The sequence below is a fragment of the Cyprinodon tularosa genome, unplaced genomic scaffold (genome assembly GCF_016077235.1).
Source record: "Cyprinodon tularosa strain WSP-4 unplaced genomic scaffold, ASM1607723v1 ctg271, whole genome shotgun sequence".
Taxonomy (NCBI): domain Eukaryota; kingdom Metazoa; phylum Chordata; class Actinopteri; order Cyprinodontiformes; family Cyprinodontidae; genus Cyprinodon; species Cyprinodon tularosa.
In genome coordinates this window covers 530,117-554,201 of record NW_024038976.1, presented here as the reverse complement: position 1 = coordinate 554,201, position 24,085 = coordinate 530,117, and the positions used below count along the sequence as shown (strand labels likewise).

Genomic DNA, 24,085 nt, shown 5'->3' with positions numbered 1-24,085 from the left:
ATATATATATATGCATGCACCATCCCTGTCGTTTGGAGTGTTAAAGGCATCCACCCCCACAGCGATACTAATGTCCGGTTAAGCCTGTGACCTTGCATTGCATGGATTCCTCTATTTGAATGAAACATTCACCTGTGTGAGACTTTAAAAACTGTTGCTTGCACATAAAAAGAACCTTTTTTTGTGGATTTAATTTGTTTTTCGGTGCTGATATATATTACTTTTATATCAGCACCAATTTACAATTTTTTTTACTAACAAGGCTTTTTTTTTTTTTTTTTTCTTCAAAGCAGTGGCTATCAGACAAGTGTAATGGCCTACATTTAAATTGAAGTACCATGCTGGTCTTGTTTGCAGGACTGCAAAGTTTTGACAAATGCTTGACAATCATATCTTACTTTATAAAAACCAGTGCACATTATTAAAATGTGTTAAAATGGTCTTAATCTTCTGGGTTTTTTTTAAGTCAGTATCTCTCACATGTCTTTTTTTTCTCAGCCTTCAGGCTCAATGAGAAAATCTATCCTCTTAGTTGTCTTGTGACTTTGTGTACAAAGTGGCCTTTTAAATGTTACAGCAGCAGTGCCCTGTAAAACTTAGAAGAAATGAAAGCACTTTTTTGGAGTTTTATTTCTTGATGCAACAGTCATAGTCTTAAAGAGAAAAAAATAATTTCTTTATACAGTGATAGTAGGTATTTGAAGTAGTAGAATTTTTCTTTTCTTGTTTTTCTTCTTCAAAAAATGCAAATCTGGGAACTTCTACTTATCTACCTGCAGGGTGTCGACCAAAACCAAAGCCCCATCCCCGCCAGGACTGAAGACGGTGGATTGTCCAGGCTTCTCTCAGTGGCGTCCGGGAAACCCTCATTTAACCATGGACCAGAAAGAGAACATGATGGATAAAGAGCTATCTCTAACTGTAGTTTTGCCCGATGGTTTGGAAAAGAAGACCCAAGTCGAAGGAAGGTACGAATGAATGAATGTTACCTTTTCTGTAAAAAGTCAAAAAAAAAAAACAAAAAAAAAAAAAACAATGGTGAGTGGATTTTCTTTTCACACACTGAACAGCCATCATTTAAGCCCAACATCATGAGACTGATGACGGATTAAGTCATCACATGACGTTCTGCTTCTACCAGACTGAGTCAGATGGGTGGAGTCCCTGAATGTTGTGGTTCCAGTTAATACATACACTCGGCCAACTTTAATTGCATTCTTTTTAGTTTTTCTCTCTCACAAACTCTAGTAAACATTTTTTTTTATGTTTCGTTAGGCAGCAGTGCAATAAAGATTCATAAAAAGGATTAAGTACTGTACAACCCTAATCGGATCAGCATGTGTGCATACCTCCGTGTCGGTTTCAGAGCAAGGTCTGTGCATAGTCCTTTATCTCAGCTCATCATGAGAGTTTACTTAAGATATCATCATCTCATTCTCGAAAGAGACACATTCTATAAACACCACTAAAAGGGATTCTCTGCACCTTGGACTTGTGAGAATGAACTGATGTTGTTCTTTTTTTGATCAGAGCAAATTTAAGATTGAATGTTTCTAACTTCATCCTTTAAAATGTATTCAGAGCTTTAAATAAAAATGTTACCAGCATTTACAAACTAAAAATGTCTGAACTTTTGTTCCCCAAAACTCCTGCAGGCTTTGAATTAAACCTTTCAGTCGCTATGTGCAGCTATCAGCGAGACGAATAAAATAAACTGCTTAATGTTGCTCCTTTATTTTGACTTTTATTCTGACATCTTAGGACTTAGAACTTCATGTCTGAATTTTTAAAAACCAAAAATAAGCACAAATTAACTCCAGCTGTACTAACATTTTGATTTTTTTTCAATCGGTTTAAGAGATGAGACAAATGTTAACACTTTGACCTGAATTTAGATTGTGGCGTAGTATTTGATGGGATTCAAAAGGAATTTATGACTTTGCTGCCACTAAATAATAATTTAAGCATTTCTTTCATGTTTTGCTGCTTTTAGTGTTTTAAATATATAAAGAGACTCACAGTTGCCTTTTATATCTCTGCTTCCTTCTGTATATCTGCTTCTGTCTCCTTGGCAGAAGGCCGCTCACACTGAGCCTGGTTCTGCTGGAGGTTTCTTCCTGTTAAAATTAAGTTTTTCCTCCCTACTGTCGCTACAAGCAGGTGTGAAGGATTGCCTTCAAGTCAATGAGTCAATGCAATCAGCTAGCTTTCCTTAAGCCGGGCAAGTACTGTACAATTTCTTTTTTTTTTTTTTTTTTTAGCCCTTTCCTTCTCCAGGCGTGGAAGAACTTTTTTGACCGGGCCTAGTTTCTGCCTCATCTCGTGTTGTGTACTCTACAGGGGCTAACGAGGGGCGATTCACCTCTCAAGACCACCTCCCAATCAGGAATCGTAAAGTCAGGAGAAAATCAAACATGTTTAAAATCAGTTGCCCATCGCACGATTGCAACAGTGTGTTGGGCCACACAGTGTGAGGACATGCATTGTGATCTGTGAACTTTTAACAGTTTGAGTTGTAGCTCTATGCAACGATTGAAAATACTGCACAGTGTATGCCCGGCTTTAGAAAAAACTTTGAATCAGTTTGAATGTATGACCTGGCTGAATTGTCTCTGTAAAGTGCCTTACGATGACGTGTTGTGAATTGCTGTTATATAAATAAACAAAATTGAGTTGAATTGAATTAAAATGTTTGTGTCACAGGATTAACTCGTTCTGAAAGCGAATAAAATCTGAATTGTTTGGGCAGAAATTTTTGGTTTGTTTTGGGGTTTTTTGGCTCGCTTCGGGTGTAGTTAGGAGAATTGGTGACTAAACATCAACAGTATTTTGAAAAGGATTCTGAAACCTCATCTAAAAAACTGACTAAAAACCTTTATTATCACACAGCAGGGGAAAAAAAGTGCTGCAACTGAAAAGGATGAATTAATAAATGTACAAAATGGAAGTGCTTTACATGAAAAGTGGCAATAGCCAAATATTGAAAAATGGTTTAATTAACAGCACACCTGTTCACAGGGTATAGAGTGTTGGGAGTAGTGACCGGTATAAACTAACAGTTGCTAGGAGGAAGGATCTGTAACAACAAACCTTGTAGCTCGTAGGTTAAAGCAGTGTTTCAATGAAGAAGCCCTTCAGCTTTGGAACAGTTTCAAGCACAGGGTGAGGGACACTGTCCAACAGCTATAGTTTTTTTTACTAGAATTCCTCTGTCTCCCAACTTCTGTCTCCCAGCTGGCCCTCCTGAGCTCATCTAACCTCTCATCTGTATAGCGTCATCGATGTTTTTTGTTGCTATAATGAAAAAATGTAAACACACACTCTTAAGTTCTTCTCTTTATAACATTTTTTTCACACTTTCCTGTTTTCTTTTGTCTTCCAGCAAAGCCTTGATGGATCTGTTGGTAACCCTTTGCGCAACCTATCACCTGAATCCATCGAGCCACACTTTAGAATTGGTCACTGCCAACAGGAACAGTGTTAAGCTTAAACCCAATGCTAGTATAGGAAGTTTGGGTGCAGAAAAGATCATACTGAAACCAAAGGGAGATGATAAAAATAAAAAGGCTGGTCCACCGATGCCAGAGGTAAGCCATCAAACATAATAACAGATATGCAACATTCAGAATTCCTTTTTGGTTGAGCTTGGAGTTGCTGATTGCCACCATTAGTCGATACAGATTTCATGCAGTGTAAAAAAAAAAAAAAAAAAAAAAAAAAGTGGCATTAGAATTGTTGATTGTTGGATACACCGTGCAAAACAGGGTTGAGCTGAAACATTGAAACAGTTTTTGCCTTGTCTTTTTAGTATATTAGTTAGGCAAAAAGCTTAAATAGTGTGGTTAGCATTATCAACTGTAATAATTTTATTCCAACATTTCTAAAGACTGAAGCAGCTTTGAATAGGATCCGATGGAGCACCTTTGCTGGATTCCAATCTTCCTGTGCTCTGCTGAAACACTCAGTCTTTGGAGCTTGCATTGATCAGCGACAAGTCTGGACATGTTGTATGGAATACAGTTTCCTTTTTACAGTGCCACATTCTCTCTCTCTGGATTTCTAAACAGCCTACCAATACTGGTAACTTGAAATATTGTCGGTTAAATCTGTAAATGGGTAGATATCTTGGATTTACTGATCAGAAAAGGATTTGATCTTTTAGTTTCTGACACTCCTGTCACTGGCCAGAGAAAACGGCATAAAAGTTGGGTTCACTACAGTAGGGGTAACTTTTTGTGGTCCAAGTACGAATAAATAAAGAGACTGACTCACTATGTTCCAGGCAACTGTTCGGATGGTGATAAACTTCAAAAAGAGCCAGAAGACTGTATTACGAGTGAATCCTCGAGTTCCTCTCCGTGACCTGTTACCAGCAATATGTGAGAAATGTGAATTCACCACAGAAACTACAATTCTGCTGAGAGATGTTACATCGTCCACCCCTTTAGACTTGTCTGGGTCTCTCAATGATCACGAAATAAGGGAAGTTTACGCAAAAGACACAAAAGGTACGTTTCGATATATTGAAATCATGCTGTTAATTGGACATTTAAGCCAGACTCGCACTCACAACGGTGTCGCTGCAATGCAGGCATTATAATGACTCAAAATAATTAATATCAATTAGACACTAACATCAGCCACAGGCAGTGTGGGTTCTTTACCAAGGCAAGGCAGCTAATTGGAGTGATTCTGCAAGAGGGTTTTGCTGGACATTGCTGCAGCCTCCCAATCAAGCTCCTGAATTTCACAACCAAACAGGAAAATTTGGGCATCCGACAGGAAAGGGTTCCAATGAGTTTCAGAAAATAAGCAGCACACCAACTTACTCTTACTTGAATAGTGAAAACAAAATAGCACAATGAACAGCGGGCGATTTGCAGGATGAAAGAGGATATTTATGTGCACAGAAAATGAGTTTTAACCTGGAAATGCTAGAAAGAGCTTGAAGCTACATGAACTTCTTTTCTTGGAAGCACCTTTTCTGCAGGCTGGATACAAAGTTGGTTCGCACTAGGAGCAGTGTTCAGTGACTTTTTGATGCATGCCTGCACTCCAGCTACAGCACATTCAGTTTGATTTGGTTTTATAATGTGTAGCTCCTTTTATTTGCTCTTACTTTGTCATCATACTCTACAGAACCAGCTTGCCTTTTCTTAATTTTCTTTCATCCTTTAGTTTATATGGCTGTCTGTTATGAGCTAAATCTTTAAATCTCTCTGCAGGACAACTTGCTTCATCTATATCTTCAAGCTCACCAGTCTCTACTGGTATGTTTTAATAGCATTTTTTTTATGACCCTAATAGATCAGTCTTATTGTTTTGAACTGTTTTAAGTACTGTCTTGAGCACTAAAACAGTTTTGATGTTTTCATTTTGCAGGAGCAGTGATCTCAGGCGAAGAAAAAAATCAGAAGGAAAAGGAAAATAAAGGCCTCTTCAGCAAATTTAGAAAAAGTAGAAAGAAATCAGAGGTGATTATTGAACTGTAAACCAATTTTTATCTGCACTCTAAACTATACTGAGCCTTAGTACTCTTAAGATATGCATACCTTTAGCTCTCCTACAGTATATTTAGATGTGAAAGGGATTTGTCTTTAGTTTACCACTGGCCAATGTTCACTGTTTGGAAACAGGCCTCTTATCAAATTCTGATTGGATGTTTACTCTTTAAAGCCAACGACAGCCAGTGCCCCAGCTTCTCCTGTGCTTGTCAGCAAGCCCCGACCACTCAGCATGGCCTTACCCTGCTCAAATTCATCCCCAGTTGGGTCTCCTACATTCTCCAATTTGTCTAAGAAGCGACGTGCACCTCAACCACCGGTCCTCATGTCTCAGAGCATTCAGTCAGACTTTACTGCTCACCAGAGAATCAACTCTGAGTCCAACACCCAACTTGATGGGATTCAGGTAAGTGGGTTGTAAGCATGAGATTTAAGCTCTGATTAAAAAAAAAAAAAAAAAAGGTTTTTTTTATCTCTGCATTTTGCAAATATGGATTGTTTTACATCTACCATACAGAGCAGTCCTGTAAGTCTTGGATCCTCAGCAGAATCGTCACTAAAGAGGACCAAACGCAAGGCTCCTCCACCTCCAACATCTCCGAGTCCTGTTGTCCAAAAAACTCAGTCAGAAGAGGAACATTTACAAGGTCTGAAATTAATTAGCTTTCAGGTTAAGTACAATGTGTTTTTGTTTATCTTGAGGGGGGTAATAAGGAATTTATAAGGTAACCTTTAAATAGTTTTGGTAGAACTTTTGAAGCACAGTCTAACTTTTAATATCTTTGACTCTTGCGCCTTCTAGTGTATTCTAATGTGTAGTGCACATTTTGTAGACCAAGGTACTGGGAACTAAACTGGGTGGTGGAGTTATTTCTCTTAATTAGATTAATCTTGCTGTATTAAATCTTAATTCATTAGAATCATGCACCAACAACCTGGTTTTAATATAGAAAAAAGGGGGCTGCTTTCCTGTTTTACTGCAGCATGTTTCCCCTTGTTAAATATCAAAGCTTCTTTTTGGGTTTTGTATTTTCCTAAAATCTATAGGCAACACCGTCTTTGTTGGATCTTATTTTCTGATCTTTGTACTTGCTAAATTCTTTAGTATTTTATTTTTCTTTTGATTGGTTTAAATGTATCCAATTCTAAACCTACTTTCCTGTGATTATGTGTGCCCTATTGTCCTGTTAGAGGAAACGCCACCCGTCCTGTATACACACCAAAAGATGAAAGGATTTCTAAATAATTCATGCTGGTGGTATTTTACTCGGAAAGGGGGAGTTCTTTTTGTTTTCTTAAATATGAGAAGAATGTAATTCTCTAAAAATGCACAGACGCAGTAATAATATGCTGATGTGCTTAGTTTTTTTATTTTATTTTTTTTATAGATAAATAATTGTAAAACTTTTACATTTTATTTGGTTTTTGTGATGGACACAAGTACATTTTATTCTAAGCAACCACTCCTGTTTATGCATTTAGTAGTTCAGTTATATCCCTTTTTGCTGTTTTACTTGTTTTTGCTCTATCTGAAACCTGTAATTGTTTAAACTGAGGCTCTCATGTTTAAGCAGATGGTTAAGTAAACCAAGTGGCCTGTATCAATAGTTGTATCAGAAGTATGCATACACATTTCTTCTCTTAAACCTGAATATATTGCTGGATACTTTGAAACTAACATTTTAGCTTTTTAAAAATCCTATCAAAGTCACAATACTTTTATATCCTGCGTCTGACCATCAACTACTAAAAGCCAAACAACTTAATCCATAATGTTCCATGATGGAATGAAGGAAAAATGGGAGTAAAAAAATATTTTTGCTGTTTTTTTTGTTTGTTTTTTTTTTTTTTACATAAACTTCAGCTTCTACCAAACTACAGGAGATCATGGAGCAGGAGGAGGCTGCTGGGTCTGTGATTTCCTCAGCCTCTACTAATACTCAGGGGCAGAATAGCAGCCTTTCCGTGTCCCCAGAATCCTCAATCCACTCACCGTCTCCAGATGCTGTGAGTGGGAGTACATTGGAGGCTGGTGGGGAAGATCAGTGTCTTGATCTATCCTCAGATGGCAAGTACGAACTCTTCTGATGCTACATAAGGCAATGCTATATTGTTTTTTATTAAGGTTTACAGAAGTTTTAACTCCTCTTTTTTTTTTTTTTTTATCCAGAAGAGTGGACAGCTTTATAAATGATTGCACAGCAGAGGGTATTAAGAAAATTGATGGCTCAAACCCATTTGAACCCATTATCACTGGTAAGCACTTCCTCCATATACAACAGGACCAGTCTTATAAAGAGATATTTAATGGCAACTCCTTAAGGAGTACTGAAGCTTGGAAATGAAATTCTGTCCCGTCTGAGCATCTTAACCTGTAAAAAAAAATGTCTTTGGAGTACTTTTATTTAGTAGGAGAAAATTGTTGAAATCTTTTCATAAGATAAATCTCCTGTGGCAAAGTTATATGTGCTCCAAACAAGCATTTCAATAACTGTAGCCAAATTTTAATCATTAAAGAGTTGCTAGAGACTTCTTTGGCAGTTTTAACACTTTCTGGTTATCGTGAGTATAAAATATAGCCCATGTTTTATGCCCACTGACAACTACCCTGATCTGGGGCTCATATGATGCCCACTGGGCATAGTAAACAGTATGGTATGTGAAGTGAAAAAACTCTCCAAAGCTCAGTTTGAAACACTTTTAGTAAAAAGTGTCTTCTTTGGTTCACCAGGAAAACAAGTCAGCACCTATACACCAGCTTTTGTTAAGAATTATGCCAAAGCAGAGCCTTTTTTTGTTCTAATGTCACAAATGTGAATGAGTGGGGTTTACTTTGTATAAGTTAATCATATATCATATATTTCTGGAATTCTCTTACTAATCTACTGTAGTATTGCAATAGTCACTCATCCCCCATATCTGACAGACTTATACTGTCCTACATCTTAACTTTCTGTTATTTTTTTGTCCATTTCATATCATCTATTCTGATTTTCTTTACAGAAAGCACAGCAGTTCAGGCAGATGAGGTTTACCCACAGCCTGTTCCTGAAGAGACTAAAGTTAACAGCAGTGAAAGGGGCCCACTTCCGCCTGTGAAAAAGGATGCGGAAGTTCAGGCCTCCAGTGATGAACTTGCAGAACCCCCAAGAGAATTGCCAGATGGGTCGGCAAGTTCAGTGACCACCAATGAACCGCGTCCAGCAGGAGAAGAATCTCTACTGCAAACAGATTCTTTAGGACCCTCTGTCCCTGCACAGCAACATGTTGACAAAGTTTCCTTATCAGCAGATTTAGTCGCCTTAGGGTCTACAGAGAAAAAAGATATGGCCACTTCAACAGACGAGCTGCAGCCCCCTAAGCCTGAACTTGCCTCAGTCAACACTTCATCACCCTCACCGAGCCAAGACTCAAAGCCAAGCACGGTGGCTGCAAAGAAAGCACCATCTATGCATGTAGCAGACCCTGAGTTAAAGCCGAAGCCTTCAAACGAACTCACGAGAGACTATATCCCTAAAGTCGGGATGACAACCTACACAATTGTGCCTCAAAAATCTCTTGAGAAACTCAGATACTTTGAAGTTGCACTGACACTGGAGGCGCCTCCAGAAGCACCGGGAGAGGAAGTTACCTCTGGTTCTCCTGGTTTGAAAGAGGACCAGGGACAGATGGAAGTCTTAAAAGAAAAAACTGAGCTAAATTGTAACCTACCCAGGGATGACTCACTGTCTAGTACTGTTAATACCAATACTACTACTCTTAGTACTACTACAATGCAACACACTGTAAATGGAGGCATACCTAAGCCACCTCCTCTCCCACCACCTATGACTGCACAGAGCGCAGACAAGATCTCCTCCTCTGCTAATGATGTGCTCCAAGCAGGTTCACCAGCAGATGTTAAGGAGATAAAAATTCCACCCGCAACTAGACCTAAGCCTGCTTCTTTCCGCTTGGGACAGCACAAAAAAACACCTGGTTATTATGTAACTTCAGCTGCTGAGAAAAGTCTAAGTGCCAGTCCTGTCTCTGGCCCCAAGGAGACTCAAGGGTGTCCAGATAGAACAGCACTGCTTTCTCCTCCCCCTCCCCCTTTATCTCCGACACAGCTTCAAGAGGAGACGATAGAGGTCGCTGGTGTTCAACTAAGTCCCAAACAGGACAGCAAAAATTTGACCCCGATGCAAATCACAAGGCAAAGCAGTTTGCCATGCAGAGAGCCAGGTTCTAGGTTAAGCTTGGAAAAATTTAGGAGCTTTGCAGCTCCTAGACCTTTTTCCCCTTCACCATCCCGCTTTGCCCAGGCTGTGTCCTCAGCTGTGAAAAGAAGCCAATCTCTGTCCCACAGATCAAAATCGCCTCCCTCCTCAGTGCCATCGCCTGTTTCTCCAGTTACAAATCCCTCATCAGTCATCCAGTCAAAAGATTTATCTGAACAGAAGGTTGGTCCTGAAACGCCTTTAAAGCCCTTGAAATGTGCCTTTCAAATGTATTCACAGCACCTTCACTTTGCATTTTGTCATCTAAACATTAATGATATTGGTTTATTAATTTGGTTTAATTTAATAAATCAACAGAATGTAGTGCATACTTGTAAAATGTAAAGAAATTAGTCTTAGAATGTTAATTAGAAATATAAAAAAAAAGTGGTGAGCATTCGTATTTAGCTACATTTACCCTGAATCTAAGTTACACACTTTGCATTTACTGATTTGTGCCCTGGCTCTACAGGGCTTATTAAAAGTGCCCTAAATCTTGTGGTTGTAATATAGCAATGCTATTTAATTTAAAGTGAGGTAAATACATGTGCAAGGTACTAGATTTACCAAGTTGAATTAAGTGATTATTGATCTACTGCACTAGTACAATTCTGATTGTTTTATTGTGCAAACTTAGCTTTAAAGAGCTCCATATTTTCTTTGTTAAATTCAATGTTTTCAAGATTTTTTATTTTGTATCCTATAGCTCTTTCATCTAGTAGAAATGTGATTTTATCTGACTCAGCCAGCCATTTAACATAACCTGCTTATTCTCTCCATCCAGTATGCTGAGGAGGATACTGAGAAGGCAAAAGAAACTGGACTGTAGTAGCACAGTAATTCCTCTGACAGTTTATTCTTCCATGTAAGTATAATACAGTTCCAAATAATATCATATTTCTCACCAGAACACAAGCAATATCCTCTTGTTTTCTTTTAGAGGGAGCTCATCTTGCGGTCTTTTATTATTTTTTTTCCTGGAGCCATCATCTCTGGTGTCAAAGAAGCTGTCCCCTGAGAAACCTTTCATGCTCTTTGCTGGGCTTCATAAAAAATTTGAGTTTTTTAAAGGATACTTTATCACATTCTTATACTTTTTGTTGGATTCTTTTATGTTACACATTTTATGCATTACTGCAAAGAACTGTGATCAGTGATGGTAAATAATAATCCTGTAAATTATTAGTGATTCCCAGAGCGGTAATATTATTGGATATATTAATTAAAAAAGTGGATTATCTAAATAGTACTGGATTGTAGGACAGATCAGGTCTGATTTTCAGTTGAATGTTTCCATATTTAAGTTTTACAGTTTCCTTTAGAGTGGATGCAGTACAGCACTGATGTGTACACTTGTTCTTGTTTGGTGAGCGTTGCTATGATTAAAGCTTTTATCAAGCCACTTGTCTGTATTGTCATCTTTGCTTCCCTACACAAGCTACTGAAATGAGATCCTGCAGAATAAAAGCACTCATTCACAACAGGTTAAACTGGATCCAGGTTTATGGGCCGAGAGCACGTTGCTTTAGCGTGAACCCAGCGTGTCAGTTTTCACTGCAATAATAAGAGGCATAGGATTTGAACTGAAACCTCACTAAAAGATGCTTGAAGGTAAAAGATTTAAATTTAAACTGATTTAAGAAATTAGCATGTGCTATTCCTGGTGAAGTGTTAAGTTGTTGACTTTTAAAAGTTGTTATAAAGATATTTAACTTCTCTGGCAACTAATTAGTTTAAATGTCACATAAGGATTTAACCAGTTTTATACTGAGCTTCAGTAGTTTTTTTTGTTGTTTTATATCTTTGGGTATATTAGGCTTATCAACTTATTTTTAAACTTTTTGGCAGTGCAGTTTCAACTGGGTAACAGAAAGGTGCTGAGTTACGCAACAATTCTAAAAGAAGGTGTGTAAACAATCCCAGCTTGTGTATCTTTAGCTGGGTCTGAAATATCTCTAATAAGCTTAAGAGAGTTTGGTCCAGCATAGAGAAAGCTCCCACAGACTTTTAGATAATAATGGGTACACCACTGAGTGATAGTGGCTTACATTTTCAAGCCAGGCTAGGGATGAGGAGGCTGCTCACCCAGTGTATTGGAAAATAAATTGTAACTGGTTTTTGTAGTAATATCCAGTATTGACAGTTTAAATTTAATGTGCAAAAGCTCTTAAAGCTACAGTGTGTAATAATTACAGGGATATACAGTCAGAAATGTAATATATTATACATAACTATGTTATTTATCATCTACGAGCTCAGCCTCTTAACCTTAATATTTGCGTTGCCTTAGAATTTGTTATTTATAATTACATAGGAGCGGGTCTCGCAGCCATGGAGGCAGACATCTTTTCGCTACGGCAGCGCAGAGCCAACAAACTAGCGATTGCGAGATCGCCAAAACGTCACAACGATGTAGAAAAATAACGGGTATATTTATTATCTTAAGTCTACATGAAATCTATACCCTACACAGACTAATGAAATACTATATGTAAAATTATCTATGTAAACAAACCTTATGACTTGATAAGGTAGGTGATGCGGAAGACATTTTGTCCCGTAACGCTCGCCGTACTGTCGGGGGGGGGGGGGGGGGGCGGGGGTGGGGGGGGGGGGGGGGGGGGGCAGAAGCGGTGGGGGGGAGATGTTCATGTTGCTGCAGTCTGCAGTCTGACCGCTAGATGTCGCTAAAAGTTACACACTGTAGCTTTAAATAAATACAGAGTGAAAGGATTACAATTAAAGGAATTTACCAAAAAGTATTACATTTAATTTTTTAAAGGGTTTTAATTATTATTATTTATTTAATTATTTAAAGGGTTTATTATTTATTAGCTCCTTAAATCAGGGATTCTGTGCCTTTGGTCATCATCCAGATTTCATGACCATAAGTCAGGGTAGAAACATGGATTGATGAGTAAATTGAGAGCTTTTCCTTTTTGCTCAGCCCTATCTTCACATAAGCCGGTGCAACGCCCACATTATAGCAGCAGCCGCACAGATTCTTCAATCAATATTCTGCTCCATTCTCCCCTCACTTGTGAACAGGACCCAAATATATTTAAACTTCTCCAATGTGAGGGGACAGGGCACCTTTTTCCGGTCGAGAACCATGGCCTCAGACTTGGAGGAGCTGATTCTCATCCTGGTCGCTTCATATTCTTCTACAAACTGCCCCATTGCATGCTGTATGCGTTGGCATGAGGGAGCCACGTCATCTTTAAAAAAGGGGATGAGATTCACTTGTCCCTGCAGTAGACTCCCTCCAGCCTTTTGCTGCACCTAAAAATCCTGTGTGTATATGCATTCTCCTGCACCCTAGCTTAAGCCTTCCGGGGGAGGCTAAGAATTGTGATCGCCCAATAGTTGGAACACACCCTGTGGTCACTCCTATGAAGGGCAACCAACGCACCCATCTGCCAATCCAGGGGCACAGTCTCTGACCTCCACGCAAACTTAAACAAGCATGTCAGCCACAACATCAAGAGCTCCGAGGTATTCAGGGCGGATCTTATTCATCCTTTAAGTCTTGCCACCGTGGAGTTTTTTTACCACCTTGGTGACTTCAGCCGGGCAGATTAATTAATCGGACCCCAAACACCCCGTCTCTTCCTTCACCACAGAGGATGTGTCTGCTGGATTGAGGAGATCCATGAAGAATTCCTTCCACCATCCAACATGTCCTCTTTCAAAGTCAGCAGCTCCCCACTCCCACTGAAAACAGTTTTGGCAAATCATTGCTTTCCCCTTCGAAGGCACCAGGGGATTTACCAGAATCCCTTTGAGGCCAACCGCTATCTAAATAGTACACCACTTGATACCTGCTTGCTCCCCCAGAAGTCCTTTAACCCAGCCAAGCTTGATAAGACTCCTTCTTTAGCTTAACAGTGTCCCTTACAGCCGGTGTCCACCACTGGGTTAGGGAAATCCGGCAACGGCTGCCACAGCTATGGGCAGCAACATCAACAATTGTGGAAGATAACATGGCCCACTCAGACTCCTTGTCTCCAGTCTCCCCTGCATCTGGGAGGTGCTCCTACGGAGAGGGAATTGAACAAGTCCCTAACCAAGGGTTCTACTGGATGTTCCAAGGAGAACCTCACAACTCGCTTGGGCATGCCAAGTCTGTCCATCATCTTCCTCTTCCAGCTTATCCAGCTCACCACCAGGTGGTGATTGGTGGACAGCTCCACCCTTTTCTCCACCTGAGTTTCCAAGACATGCGGCCAAAGGTCAGACGATACTACAATAAAATCGATCATCAATCTCCGGGCTAGTGTCCTGGTCCCTTAGCACCCCTGGATTATAAGATGGCCTGATAGTCAGTACTGCCTTTCGGCCAATATGCCGAAAGTGACCTTGCCCCTACTCGAAGGCGAGGGGACGTGAGCCTCTCATCCACCAGGGTAAAATCCAACACCAGATGGCTGAGCTGGGGGGAGACCAGTAGATCCACCCCCAAGGGCCAGTCCTATCTGTGGAGGTGAGCCCAACTATTTCTACCCAGTGTATCTCAACCTACCGCACAAGTTCATGCTCCTTTCCCACCAGTAATATGACATACTATGTCTCAGTTTCAATGTCCACTGATCGAGTAGCCTTCGCCTTTTGACTGCTGCGCAATTCTCTCTGCACCAGTCGTCCATGATTCCCCCTGCAGGTGCTGGGCCCAGCTGGGTCTTTAGAGGAACAACCCCACCACCAGGCTGTGATATGTTATACTGGGAGACATAAAAATGCTTAATTTTTTAATGGCCCCAGCATCATTGGGTGCTTTTTGAACCATTCTGTCATCGCCGGGAGCCTTTTTTGCCTTGGGAGACCAATTTTTCCATTTTAAACTTCAGATAGTAAAAACCCTATTCTTTTTAACTATTTTTTTTTCCATTCTTTTTTATTTTTGATTTGTAAAGGACCCTGAAAAGAAGGCTGTATAAATGTTTTAAATTAAGTCTTGTTTTCAGAATATTTCTGGAAATTCAACAACAGGCTTTGTTGCAAAGATGAGTTCAATCTTTTTCTACAATGTTTTTGTTTTCGAAAAAACATATTTGTTCTCTTTTATGCTTTGATTTCCTTCATTGCTTTTAGCGTGTCATTTTTTATTGAACCAGTGTTGTAGGTTAGGCATTTGTTTAATGTAGAAAAGTAGTGCCCTAGTCTAGCTCTTTGCTGCAGCTTAGTCTAGATCTCTCCTAGTTAATGTCTGTTACACATTACCTTTCAGGACAATGTTCTAATCCTAACCATCCCCCATGTAGCGCTTGTCATGAGAGACATAACCTGGAATGGAACCAGTCTAATGAATCAGCTTTTCTTACCAATCACCGGTCTTCTGTAGCAGAGTAATTTTGAAGAGAATACCCTGTGCAAAGTTCATAGGAAAAGAAAAGTTAGATTCAAGCTTTTCTAGGCTAATTACCAACCCATCTGTTTAAAAAGTCTTTCTATCCATTTGCAAATGTATTTTAAATTAAAATAATCACGAATAACAGAAACAAAACAAATTGTCAGATTATTTATAATCCTAATGCAAAAAAAGCAGTTTTGACAGTCAATGTGTTACAAATATCTTTATTGTGGTAGATCACGTTTGAGTAGGAGGTATCGTTTTGCCCTGCTGGGCCAGCCCTGTGGGCAGCAGATGAGCCAGAGAAACTTGTGTGTGGGTGTGTGTGTGCTGCTTAACGGCAAGCAGAAGAGCCCTGCCAGACAGCCTGCTCCAACTGGCCACATAATCCAGTCCAACAGCTCGTCTCTCCTGTTTGCTTTAGGTGATGTCTTGGATTTAGCCAGTCCACACGGGTGCTATGAATAAGACACTGGATAAAATTCTCACTTCTGGAGGACTTGGACAGAGAGCAGAGATTTTTCAGAGTGACAAGGGTAATGTAAGTGTCTTCTCCAACCCAGCAATCATATCTCTGGAAGATCCTTTACTCACATTAAATTCTCAGAGGAGCAAGACCAAGTTTTGCAAGGGGAACAGGTATGGCTCACTTTTACTTGCATAAACTGCAACTAGCATAAGTTTTCGTACAAAATGCATTATTATAAATACACCTAGCCGAAGTGTTTATGCAACACTTTTTATGATGCTTTCAGACCTGCATTCAAATAGCACAGTGTTTGCATTTAAAGGAGCCAGTAAAAGAGCCACATTGTTGTAGCAATATACTGAACACCAGTTGATTGAGTTTCAAGTTTGTAGATTAAAAGTAACCCATCCTTCCGGTCATTGGCAAACTTGTTTCCAAAGGTAATATTGAGCTTATTTGTGAGTATTTAGAAAAAACAAACAAAACAAAAAAAACAAACCAAAACTGTCCTTTCTTTCTGTAACATACAAATCAACAGTCAGTACTTCCAAAACTTAAAGCTACAGTGTGTAATTTTCAGCGACATCTAGCGGTCAGACTGCAGACTGCAGCAACATGAACGTCTCCCCCCCACCGCTTCTCCCCCAACAGTACGGCGAGCGTTACGGGACAAAATGTCTTCCACGACGTCCGCATCACCTACCTTCTCAAGTGATGAGGTTTGTTTACATAGATAATTTTACAGATAGTATTTCATTAGTCTGTGTAGGGTATAGATTTCATGTAGACTTTAGATAATAAATATACCCGTTATTTTTTCTACATCGTTGTGACGTTTTGGTGAGCTGCTTTGCATGGTGATATAAACAGACGAAGTAATTGTAGTCATTAGTTTAACAGCGAGATTGTGTTTGCTGGAAGAATATTCCCCGTTTACAGAGTCCAAGTCATGTTTGTGGCACGGGGGTTACAAGGCGAGGGAGAGGAAGAGGACGAGGGCAGAGAGGCCGTGGTGGGCGTGCAGCTAGGGCCAGGCGAGGGAGGGGTGCCAGCGGGGTGAGAGCAGAGGAGAAAAGGCTTGAAGATCTCCAAAGGAGCCGGAGAGAAGTAACCGAGGTATATATCCAGAAAATTATTTTACAGAAAATTACTGAATCATTACCTGTGAAACGTCAGGGACGTTGCTGAATAAGTATACTGGAGAGTAACAGCATCATCACGCAGCATGTTATTGTTTTAGACAGGTCTGAGCAACCTGTACTCCAAAAACTGCAGTGATATTAGACAATTGTGTGTGTAGGATTAATTACCTGTCCAAGAGAAAACTGGCAACTTGAGCGTCACTTTGAAAACCTTTTTCCTCCATCAGTGACTTCCATCGTGTAAATGCTGTGCCAATGTTGATCCGTGTTTTTTGTCGTTTCTTGTCACGCTTGCGTTTATTCTCGTCGTGTTTCCGCTTCTTAGATGACGGGGGTTCGGTGTCCGCCGCTTTACGTTGTGATACAGAGTAGGCATGATCCTCCATTCGTCTGATGTTTGGCCACACAGTGCCAAACAGTTTGCAAAGTCACTCACGCCTGCCGCCTTGTTCACCTTTCTTGTTACTGAGGCGCAGTATACCTGCTTCTTCTTCTTCTTTGGTTTCAGGCAGACTAAACGCTTCTCAGGCATAATACTGCCATCTACTGTTCAGTACCGTCTCAGTTCATCTCTCTCAACTTGCCGTAGTTATTTTCGAGCGTAATGGGAGATCTCGCAATCGCTAGTTTGTTGCCTCTGCGCTTGCCGTAGCGCAAAGATGTCTGCCTCCATGGCTGCGAGACCCGCTCCTATGTAATTATAAATAACGAATTCTAAGGCAACACAAATATTAAGGTTAAGAGGCTGAGCTCATAGGTGATGATAAATAACATAGTTATGTATAATATATTAAATTTCTGACTTTATATGCCTGTAATTATTACACACTGTAGCTTTAAAGCACTATATGCTTTTATAAAGGTGTTGTCAGGGGCTGTTCATCGCGTTGTTATCTAAGGTTTGTTGGGGATTGACTGTGTCAACAGGTAGTTAGGTGCAGGAGGGGTAAATGCAAAGAGAACCAGGTTTGTCACCTCCTACATTCCTATTATCTCCAAAAACAGGAGCAGATTCAGAATTCCACATTGTGGACTAAATTGAATGCAAAAACAGGAATAAATTCACTAAGTTTATCTGGTAACATCAGTTTCTCCATAACATTACTGAAAACCCAATCATAACATTTAATGGCATTTATATATTTTTTTTACTGCAAAAATGTGTATATACATTTTTTTGACTTACAGCTACTAAGTTTTTAAAGACGAGTTTCAAGAAGTTGATATGTGCTTTAAAAAGAATGGAAAAGCCACTTTTATTGTTGGCTTTAAAATCTACGTATTTACCTTTTGAAACCTGTGCACCATTCAACCCAGGCCTATATAATGTATAATGATGGCCCAGTGTTATTGTCTGCTCTTACTTAGGATGTTTCATCCTCACTTGTATCACTTTTTTCTCCGATGATTATCCTTTAGGAATGTTAAAGAGGAAGAGGAGTCTTCAACTTTCCATATTCCAAACCCCTTTCCTGAAGTTCTGCCTCCTACTCTCACCCAGTCAGTCTCTGAGTGTTTAGTACCTTACATGAAAAGTAGTGCGACTCTGGTAAGTGTGTCATTTGCTTGATTAAACATTTTATAGAGAGACTTGTGTTGCTATGCAGCAAGGTTGTTTTCTTTCAATCTTAACCTGGAGGACATTCTGATAAGAATCATGACAGCGTTGTTTGACTTGTGATTTTGTTTGACTTCAGGACACATGGATGGTTCAACTGGTTTTGCAAGTATGGAAATGAAGGGTAGAGAGAGATAAATGCTGTGTCAGGATGGTTAGACACTCTATATGGGCTGTTTACATTGAGAGAGGGAACCTTTTTTTCCTACAAACAATATGAAAACCAACCAACTTGGCGAGATGCTATACAGTACCAACCCTACCCTGCAACTTTTAGGTACATTGCTACTCCGACTTGGCTGAATCAAATGATTGATTCGATTCAGGCATTTGCATTCAAGTTTGGCAAATGCCTTGTAATGAACCACACATTTCATTCGGGTTTTTTGTAGAGGCTTTGTAAAAATGTGATTTACAGCATGGCAGCCTTTTGAATTTATTTGATTTATGATTTGCTTTGAGGGATGGGCAAAGTAAGCTTGGGGTTCACCCTTTTTCTTCTCAAACATTTATCCAGCATGTTTTTTTTTCTTTGTTCTGTTAAAAAAATGGATGCTCCTTTAAAAACCTCAACACCTGGAGTTGGAGACCCCTGCTTGACAAGCCTTAATAGCTACAATAGTAGCCATTAAATGGCCCTTCCCAGTCAAAAGTCAGCCGAATGGCAGCCTACTTTCCTACACCTCCCAGTAAAATCCCCCCAACTTCCAGCCATGGGTCTTCTCCTGGGCCTGCATATTTTTTAACTCTGTCTCCACCCTTTCACTGAATTAAAGGGTCTGACCAGGGGATACTGCTTCTCTTCAGATCTTAATGTCCACAAATCATGACAGAAAGAATAGTTTAGTATGAAAATGTATGCTTAAAAAGGAATTGTAGGGAACCAGCCAGGGGCCCATCAAGGAAAGTGGGGGAATTTTGAATGGTACTACTGTATGCAAGTCCATGAATTTCTATGTATATTAAAGTGGCACGAGATAGAAATCAGCAGTGAACATAGTCCCTAAAATTGGTTAAATGCTACTAAGCCCTTTTTATTTTTTATTGCTTCAAAACTTCTCCTGTGTGGAGTAACCAGTCGGAAGTATTTCTGTAGTGTAGGTTTCTTCCACACTACCTTTCTTATTCAAATCTCAAACGTTTGGTGGGGTAGCAGCTAATGTTTTGGAAGTTTTAAAGACTATCAGCAGGATTTTCCTACAACAGTGTAGAATTATGTGTGGCATATGCAAATTATTCCTCTTTGGTGCAATGCATTCCTTATTATTTTATATCTGGACTTTTTTCATGCTCTATAGGTGTGGGTTCTGGCCACTTAGAAGGCTCTCCTGGTTAATCTGTTGAGTCTTCTGTTAGAAATGCTACAATCCACAAACTGATTATGGCTGGATTAGAATAAAAAGCTTTTTGCAATATCTGGTTGATGTGCCACCTTCGTATAGACCATAGGTTGGATACAAAGTATCCATCTGTGCTGGAAGGGAGAATTCAAGATTTTTTGTATAAATATTGACATATGTCAGTGATCTTTCTTTCTTTGCTTTTAGCGAATCTTTAAATAATTTTTGCTTTGTGTGCTATTTGTTTAGTTACAGTATATCATAGTTTTACTTTATCATGTACCCTAGTTTATTAAGCCATGCATTCTAAGTTCTTTGAACAGCTTTGTAAAACTTTTTGTCCCACTTGTTGCGCCATACAAGGCATGTACTTAATACCTTGTGTTCCCATCTTCTATTTCTGTAGTTTCAGCATTTATATATGCAAACCTTGTGCAGTCTAGAAGGATATGCTACAAGTGACTTACAGTTCTGATCTTGTGTCTCAGTACTATTACACCTTTCTATTGCAATGGTTTATTGGTGGATCAAGTACTTGATTTTAGGGATATTTTAATTAACTGGACCCACGTTTAGCCATTTAGCCTTTACTATAATGGACATCTTTTTACTTTTTTTGATTTAATTACAGCAAAATTCTTAGTGTGTCATTGTTTGACCAAAAATACTCCCATTGATAACATTACAGATAACTATTCTGAGGGCTGAACTGCCTTGTGTCTTTAGAGCCGATTGTAGAAAAGTGTCATATGACAAACAGCAAGGGAGGCAGCTTCCTTTGAACAAATTTGATATTTAAGAGCTGGTCTTAAAGATTATAAAAGTAGGGTCATTCCACTTAAAATATTGAGCACATTTTGATGCGCTACAGAGGTATTGCATCTTGACCTAATGACTTGGCAATTAAACAAAATTCAACAACTTGGACAGATATAGATAAATAATAATTCAAAAAATAGAATAAATAATTGGAGAAAATTAAGTGTTTTGGTATTCTAAATATTTATGAGTCTGTTTCTACTGTGTATTGGCTTTGAACTCCAGTTCTATCTCCTATATATTTTTCTGCACAACAACTGGTTTGGTTTTACCAACCAGAATAAATCCTGGATGTGTGTCCTGATACTGTAGGACACACTGTATATTTTTGTGGTGTCTATGTGTATTGTGGATTTTGTAGGTAAGGAAACTATATCATGCATTTTTAAAAGGTGAAAAAACCCAAAGTGTTATACCTCTTGGAACCAATTTAGTGTTTTTTGACCTGCGACAGCATAAAAATACACAAAAATTAAAATATTTTTTAAAAACATGCATGCAACATCACACAGTTAAAAAAAAATTTAAAAGCCATTCTGAAAAGAAAAAAAATATTCAACTGTTTCTTAAAACAATGCAAAGATGGCCGGTTAGAACTCCACAGTCTGGGGCCCACTGATTTAAAGGATTTATCGTTACATCTGTTCATGGAATTATTATAAGACTTTGACCAGAGAATTTTAAAACTATGAGAAGGGGTGTATGGCTCTAAAAGGTCAAAGAAATATGCAGGATTTTGGTCTAATAATTTCTCTTGCAAGTATTTGTTACAAAGTACCTCTTAGAAGTCACTAAAACAATTTGTCAAGCAGAACACTTTTCCATTTTTACTTGGCTTAAAATACCAGTAGGATTGAATGTAATCAACATAGATATGATCAGAAACATTAGAAAACTGTCAAATTAATTGATGTAGGGGAAAAACATAGTTAAAAATTAAAAAATTTCTCAAGTCCCTACATGTCACGCTATTGAAGCCTGACATGATCTGGTTTGCAAAAATCTTGCAAAAATTTGATCTTCAATAGGTTTGCATGTATTAACACAGGTGCAAAGCTGCTTGCCGATACCTAGAGGATCTTAACATACTGTAAGGTGCAAAGTAATTCAATTTAATATTTTTTAATGTTTACCTTAGTCAAAATGCAAAGCATATTCTGCTGTCCAAAACATGCAAATTTATAAGTGGAGGGTGAGCAAATAAACACCCACAAAGTGATTGAAAAAACTTGAAACTGATTGTAGGATTATTTTTTCAATTTTATTTAATCTAGTATGTTTGAAAATCAGCTACAAATACATGCAAAACTTTCTGACAGACCATGGAGAGAGAGTCTGTATGCATGTAACGATATTAGGACTGTCTGAATTACCGATAGTGGAATACTGTCTGAAAAAAAAAGATGGATTTTACCCAAAAAGAAGAACACTATGGTTAAACTTAAATATTATAGCATTTTTAGTAAAAAGAAAAACATTTTATTTTCTTTTTATAGATTTTTAGGGGCTGTATTGGGTTTCTGGGGGACATGGTGAAACGTTTGTACAGGTCCAGTAAATCCAGCTGTTTAGGGCATATTCTTTCTATAATTCCGACAGTGGCTCCTTCCTTGAAGGGAAGTGGGGGACAGAGGGTGACAAAGGGGTGTCAATGAAAGGACAAAAGACATGTTTTATTATTTATATCTCTGTATTTTATATTTAACTTTTTATTTTTATCTAACTTTTGTTTGTAGCTCCTTGAGACACATATGAACACAGTATTTAGTATTCAGTATTTATTTTCCTTAAAATAATTATCATTATTAATTCTGACTGTTGACTCAGAGCTTCATCTTTCTTTTAAAGCCGCTCTCAAACTGACAGTAGCACATGTAATCTCCTCTTATTAATTGGGAGAAACTGAACTTGTTTGCATACCTTAATATTTTTGTGAGCAAAATTTAGAGATTATCTGAAACATGCCCACTTATTGAACGCGAAAATGTATTTATTCTTGGTCAGTACAATTAAGAGCTTCATATTTGGAATCTTGTAAGATCAGGTCCCGTGTTCAGCCAGAAAGATAGTACACCATTGATAGCCACCCTTGAGAGACCTATTGCATCTCTCAGCATGTTAGCAAGAATACCGTGATCTACAGTGTCAGAAGCAGATCTAAAATCCAGGAGAACCATTAACATGGGTGAAAATTGTTACTAGGAAATTTAAATAAGACTTACATCTGAACTGACTGTTTATGGAAAGCTTTCCAGGTTTATGTCTATTTGTCTATGTGTATTTGTTTCTCCTTAAAGTTTCCAAATGAATTGGAAATGAATCTGTCCAGTATGTGCTTAGTACCAGTAAACTTAAGTTGACAAGTTAACCCCTTAATTTAAAATAATATTCTGAAATGTTTAGTAAAATTTTTATTTTAGTATTATTAGTTTTTCATGTATTTATGCCTTTTTAAATTATGTAAACACATGCTCTCAACTGTGTATTATTTACAATGAGCATGTATTTAAAAGGGTATTTGTTCCTCTAAAACAGGAGTGTCAGACTAATTTCTATATCAGGCCACTTTGGCATCATCATGTCTTTAAAAGGGCTGTTTACAGCTCTATAAAATAAACATTTGTTTTCATTATTGTATTTACATAGAGCAGAGTGCTCCTGTGTTCTAATTTCACTCCCAATTTTAGCCACTTCATACACTTTAGAATAACATATGCCTCTACTATATGACATCATATGCCATTTTGGACTCATGAGGGCCAGATAAATTGATCCGATTGGCCTGATTTAGCCCCTGGTACTTGAGTTTGACACATGTGCTCTACATTTAGTACAAAGCGAATCTGAAATTGTCAGTGAAGAGGGGTAAAACCATCCACTTCTTTTTAAGCAGGTTGCGTCCTCTGTGTTGTGCTGAGGCCTAGGATGGACAGGCCCTCATTTATTTTTCTTAGTTGCATTCTCTGTGAAAACAAAGGGACAGTATTTGTGTGAACAGCTGTTTTTGTTTTGTGAATTCTGTGGCGTAGGGTTGTGACCTCCTTTCAGGAGCTCTAAAGAAACCCATGACATCATTTTTCCGAATGTGCAGCGCTTGTCCCTCACCCACAATCTGATCCTTTCTACAGTGGGAAATTGCCAACTGGTCCTCCTCGAGTGTCTTGGGGGTTGTGGGTTCAGTTATAATTGCTTAAAGTTAAGTCATTCTATTTATATAGTAGTGGCCAACTATCTAAAAACAATCAAATACAAGAATAGAAATGTATAAATGGGGTAATACATATAACAAATACAAGATGAGATAAAGATAAAAGGTAGAGCAAACATTTTCTAAGAAGACTTAAAAAAATATATGTATTATTTTTCAATCTAGATAGAAATCATAGAATGGTAAGAGCAAAATACATATGGGCAAGTAGTTGGTGTTCATAATTTGGGCTTTGCCATAATTGAAGCATAATTACATTTAACCTCAAATGGATGGTTGTAATAAAAGGAGGAGCTGGATGCCTGAGTTGGTTTAACACAGAAATGACATAATTATTTCCCATCTTGCTACTGTACGCTGACATAAATAATCAGAG

At 38.6% G+C, this 24,085-nt stretch overlaps 2 protein-coding genes across 12 annotated transcripts in view; both read left to right on the top strand.

The window, feature by feature from the left end:
• Nucleotides 1–11,165, top strand: part of cobll1b (cordon-bleu WH2 repeat protein-like 1b) — a 34,178-nt gene extending 23,013 nt beyond the window's left edge. For 6 of the 7 annotated variants that reach the window (XM_038289762.1, XM_038289758.1, XM_038289764.1 and 3 more), the window contains 12 exons: nucleotides 780–968; nucleotides 3,383–3,587; nucleotides 4,283–4,508; nucleotides 5,226–5,270; nucleotides 5,383–5,474; nucleotides 5,677–5,910; nucleotides 6,022–6,151; nucleotides 7,360–7,576; nucleotides 7,675–7,760; nucleotides 8,508–9,946; nucleotides 10,548–10,628; nucleotides 10,704–11,165. In XM_038289762.1, the coding sequence (XP_038145690.1) occupies nucleotides 780–968; nucleotides 3,383–3,587; nucleotides 4,283–4,508; nucleotides 5,226–5,270; nucleotides 5,383–5,474; nucleotides 5,677–5,910; nucleotides 6,022–6,151; nucleotides 7,360–7,576; nucleotides 7,675–7,760; nucleotides 8,508–9,946; nucleotides 10,548–10,592 (2,908 nt within the window). In that variant the 3' untranslated portion in view covers nucleotides 10,593–10,628; nucleotides 10,704–11,165. The remainder of the gene's footprint in view (nucleotides 1–779; nucleotides 969–3,382; nucleotides 3,588–4,282; nucleotides 4,509–5,225; nucleotides 5,271–5,382; nucleotides 5,475–5,676; nucleotides 5,911–6,021; nucleotides 6,152–7,359; nucleotides 7,577–7,674; nucleotides 7,761–8,507; nucleotides 9,947–10,547; nucleotides 10,629–10,703) is intronic. The other variant, XM_038289759.1, reaches the window with a different exon arrangement.
• Nucleotides 11,166–11,270: 105 nt separating this feature from the next.
• grb14 (growth factor receptor-bound protein 14) overlaps nucleotides 11,271–24,085 on the top strand; it is a 38,360-nt gene continuing 25,545 nt past the window's right edge. The window contains exons 1-3 of one of the 5 annotated variants that reach the window (XM_038289769.1): nucleotides 11,271–11,374; nucleotides 15,538–15,654; nucleotides 18,144–18,273. In XM_038289769.1, coding sequence (XP_038145697.1) covers nucleotides 15,653–15,654; nucleotides 18,144–18,273 — 132 coding nt within the window. In that variant the 5' untranslated portion in view covers nucleotides 11,271–11,374; nucleotides 15,538–15,652. Of the gene's footprint in view, nucleotides 11,375–15,428; nucleotides 15,753–18,143; nucleotides 18,274–24,085 lie in introns of those variants that run through there. The other 4 variants (XM_038289766.1, XM_038289770.1, XM_038289767.1 and 1 more) reach the window with 4 other exon arrangements.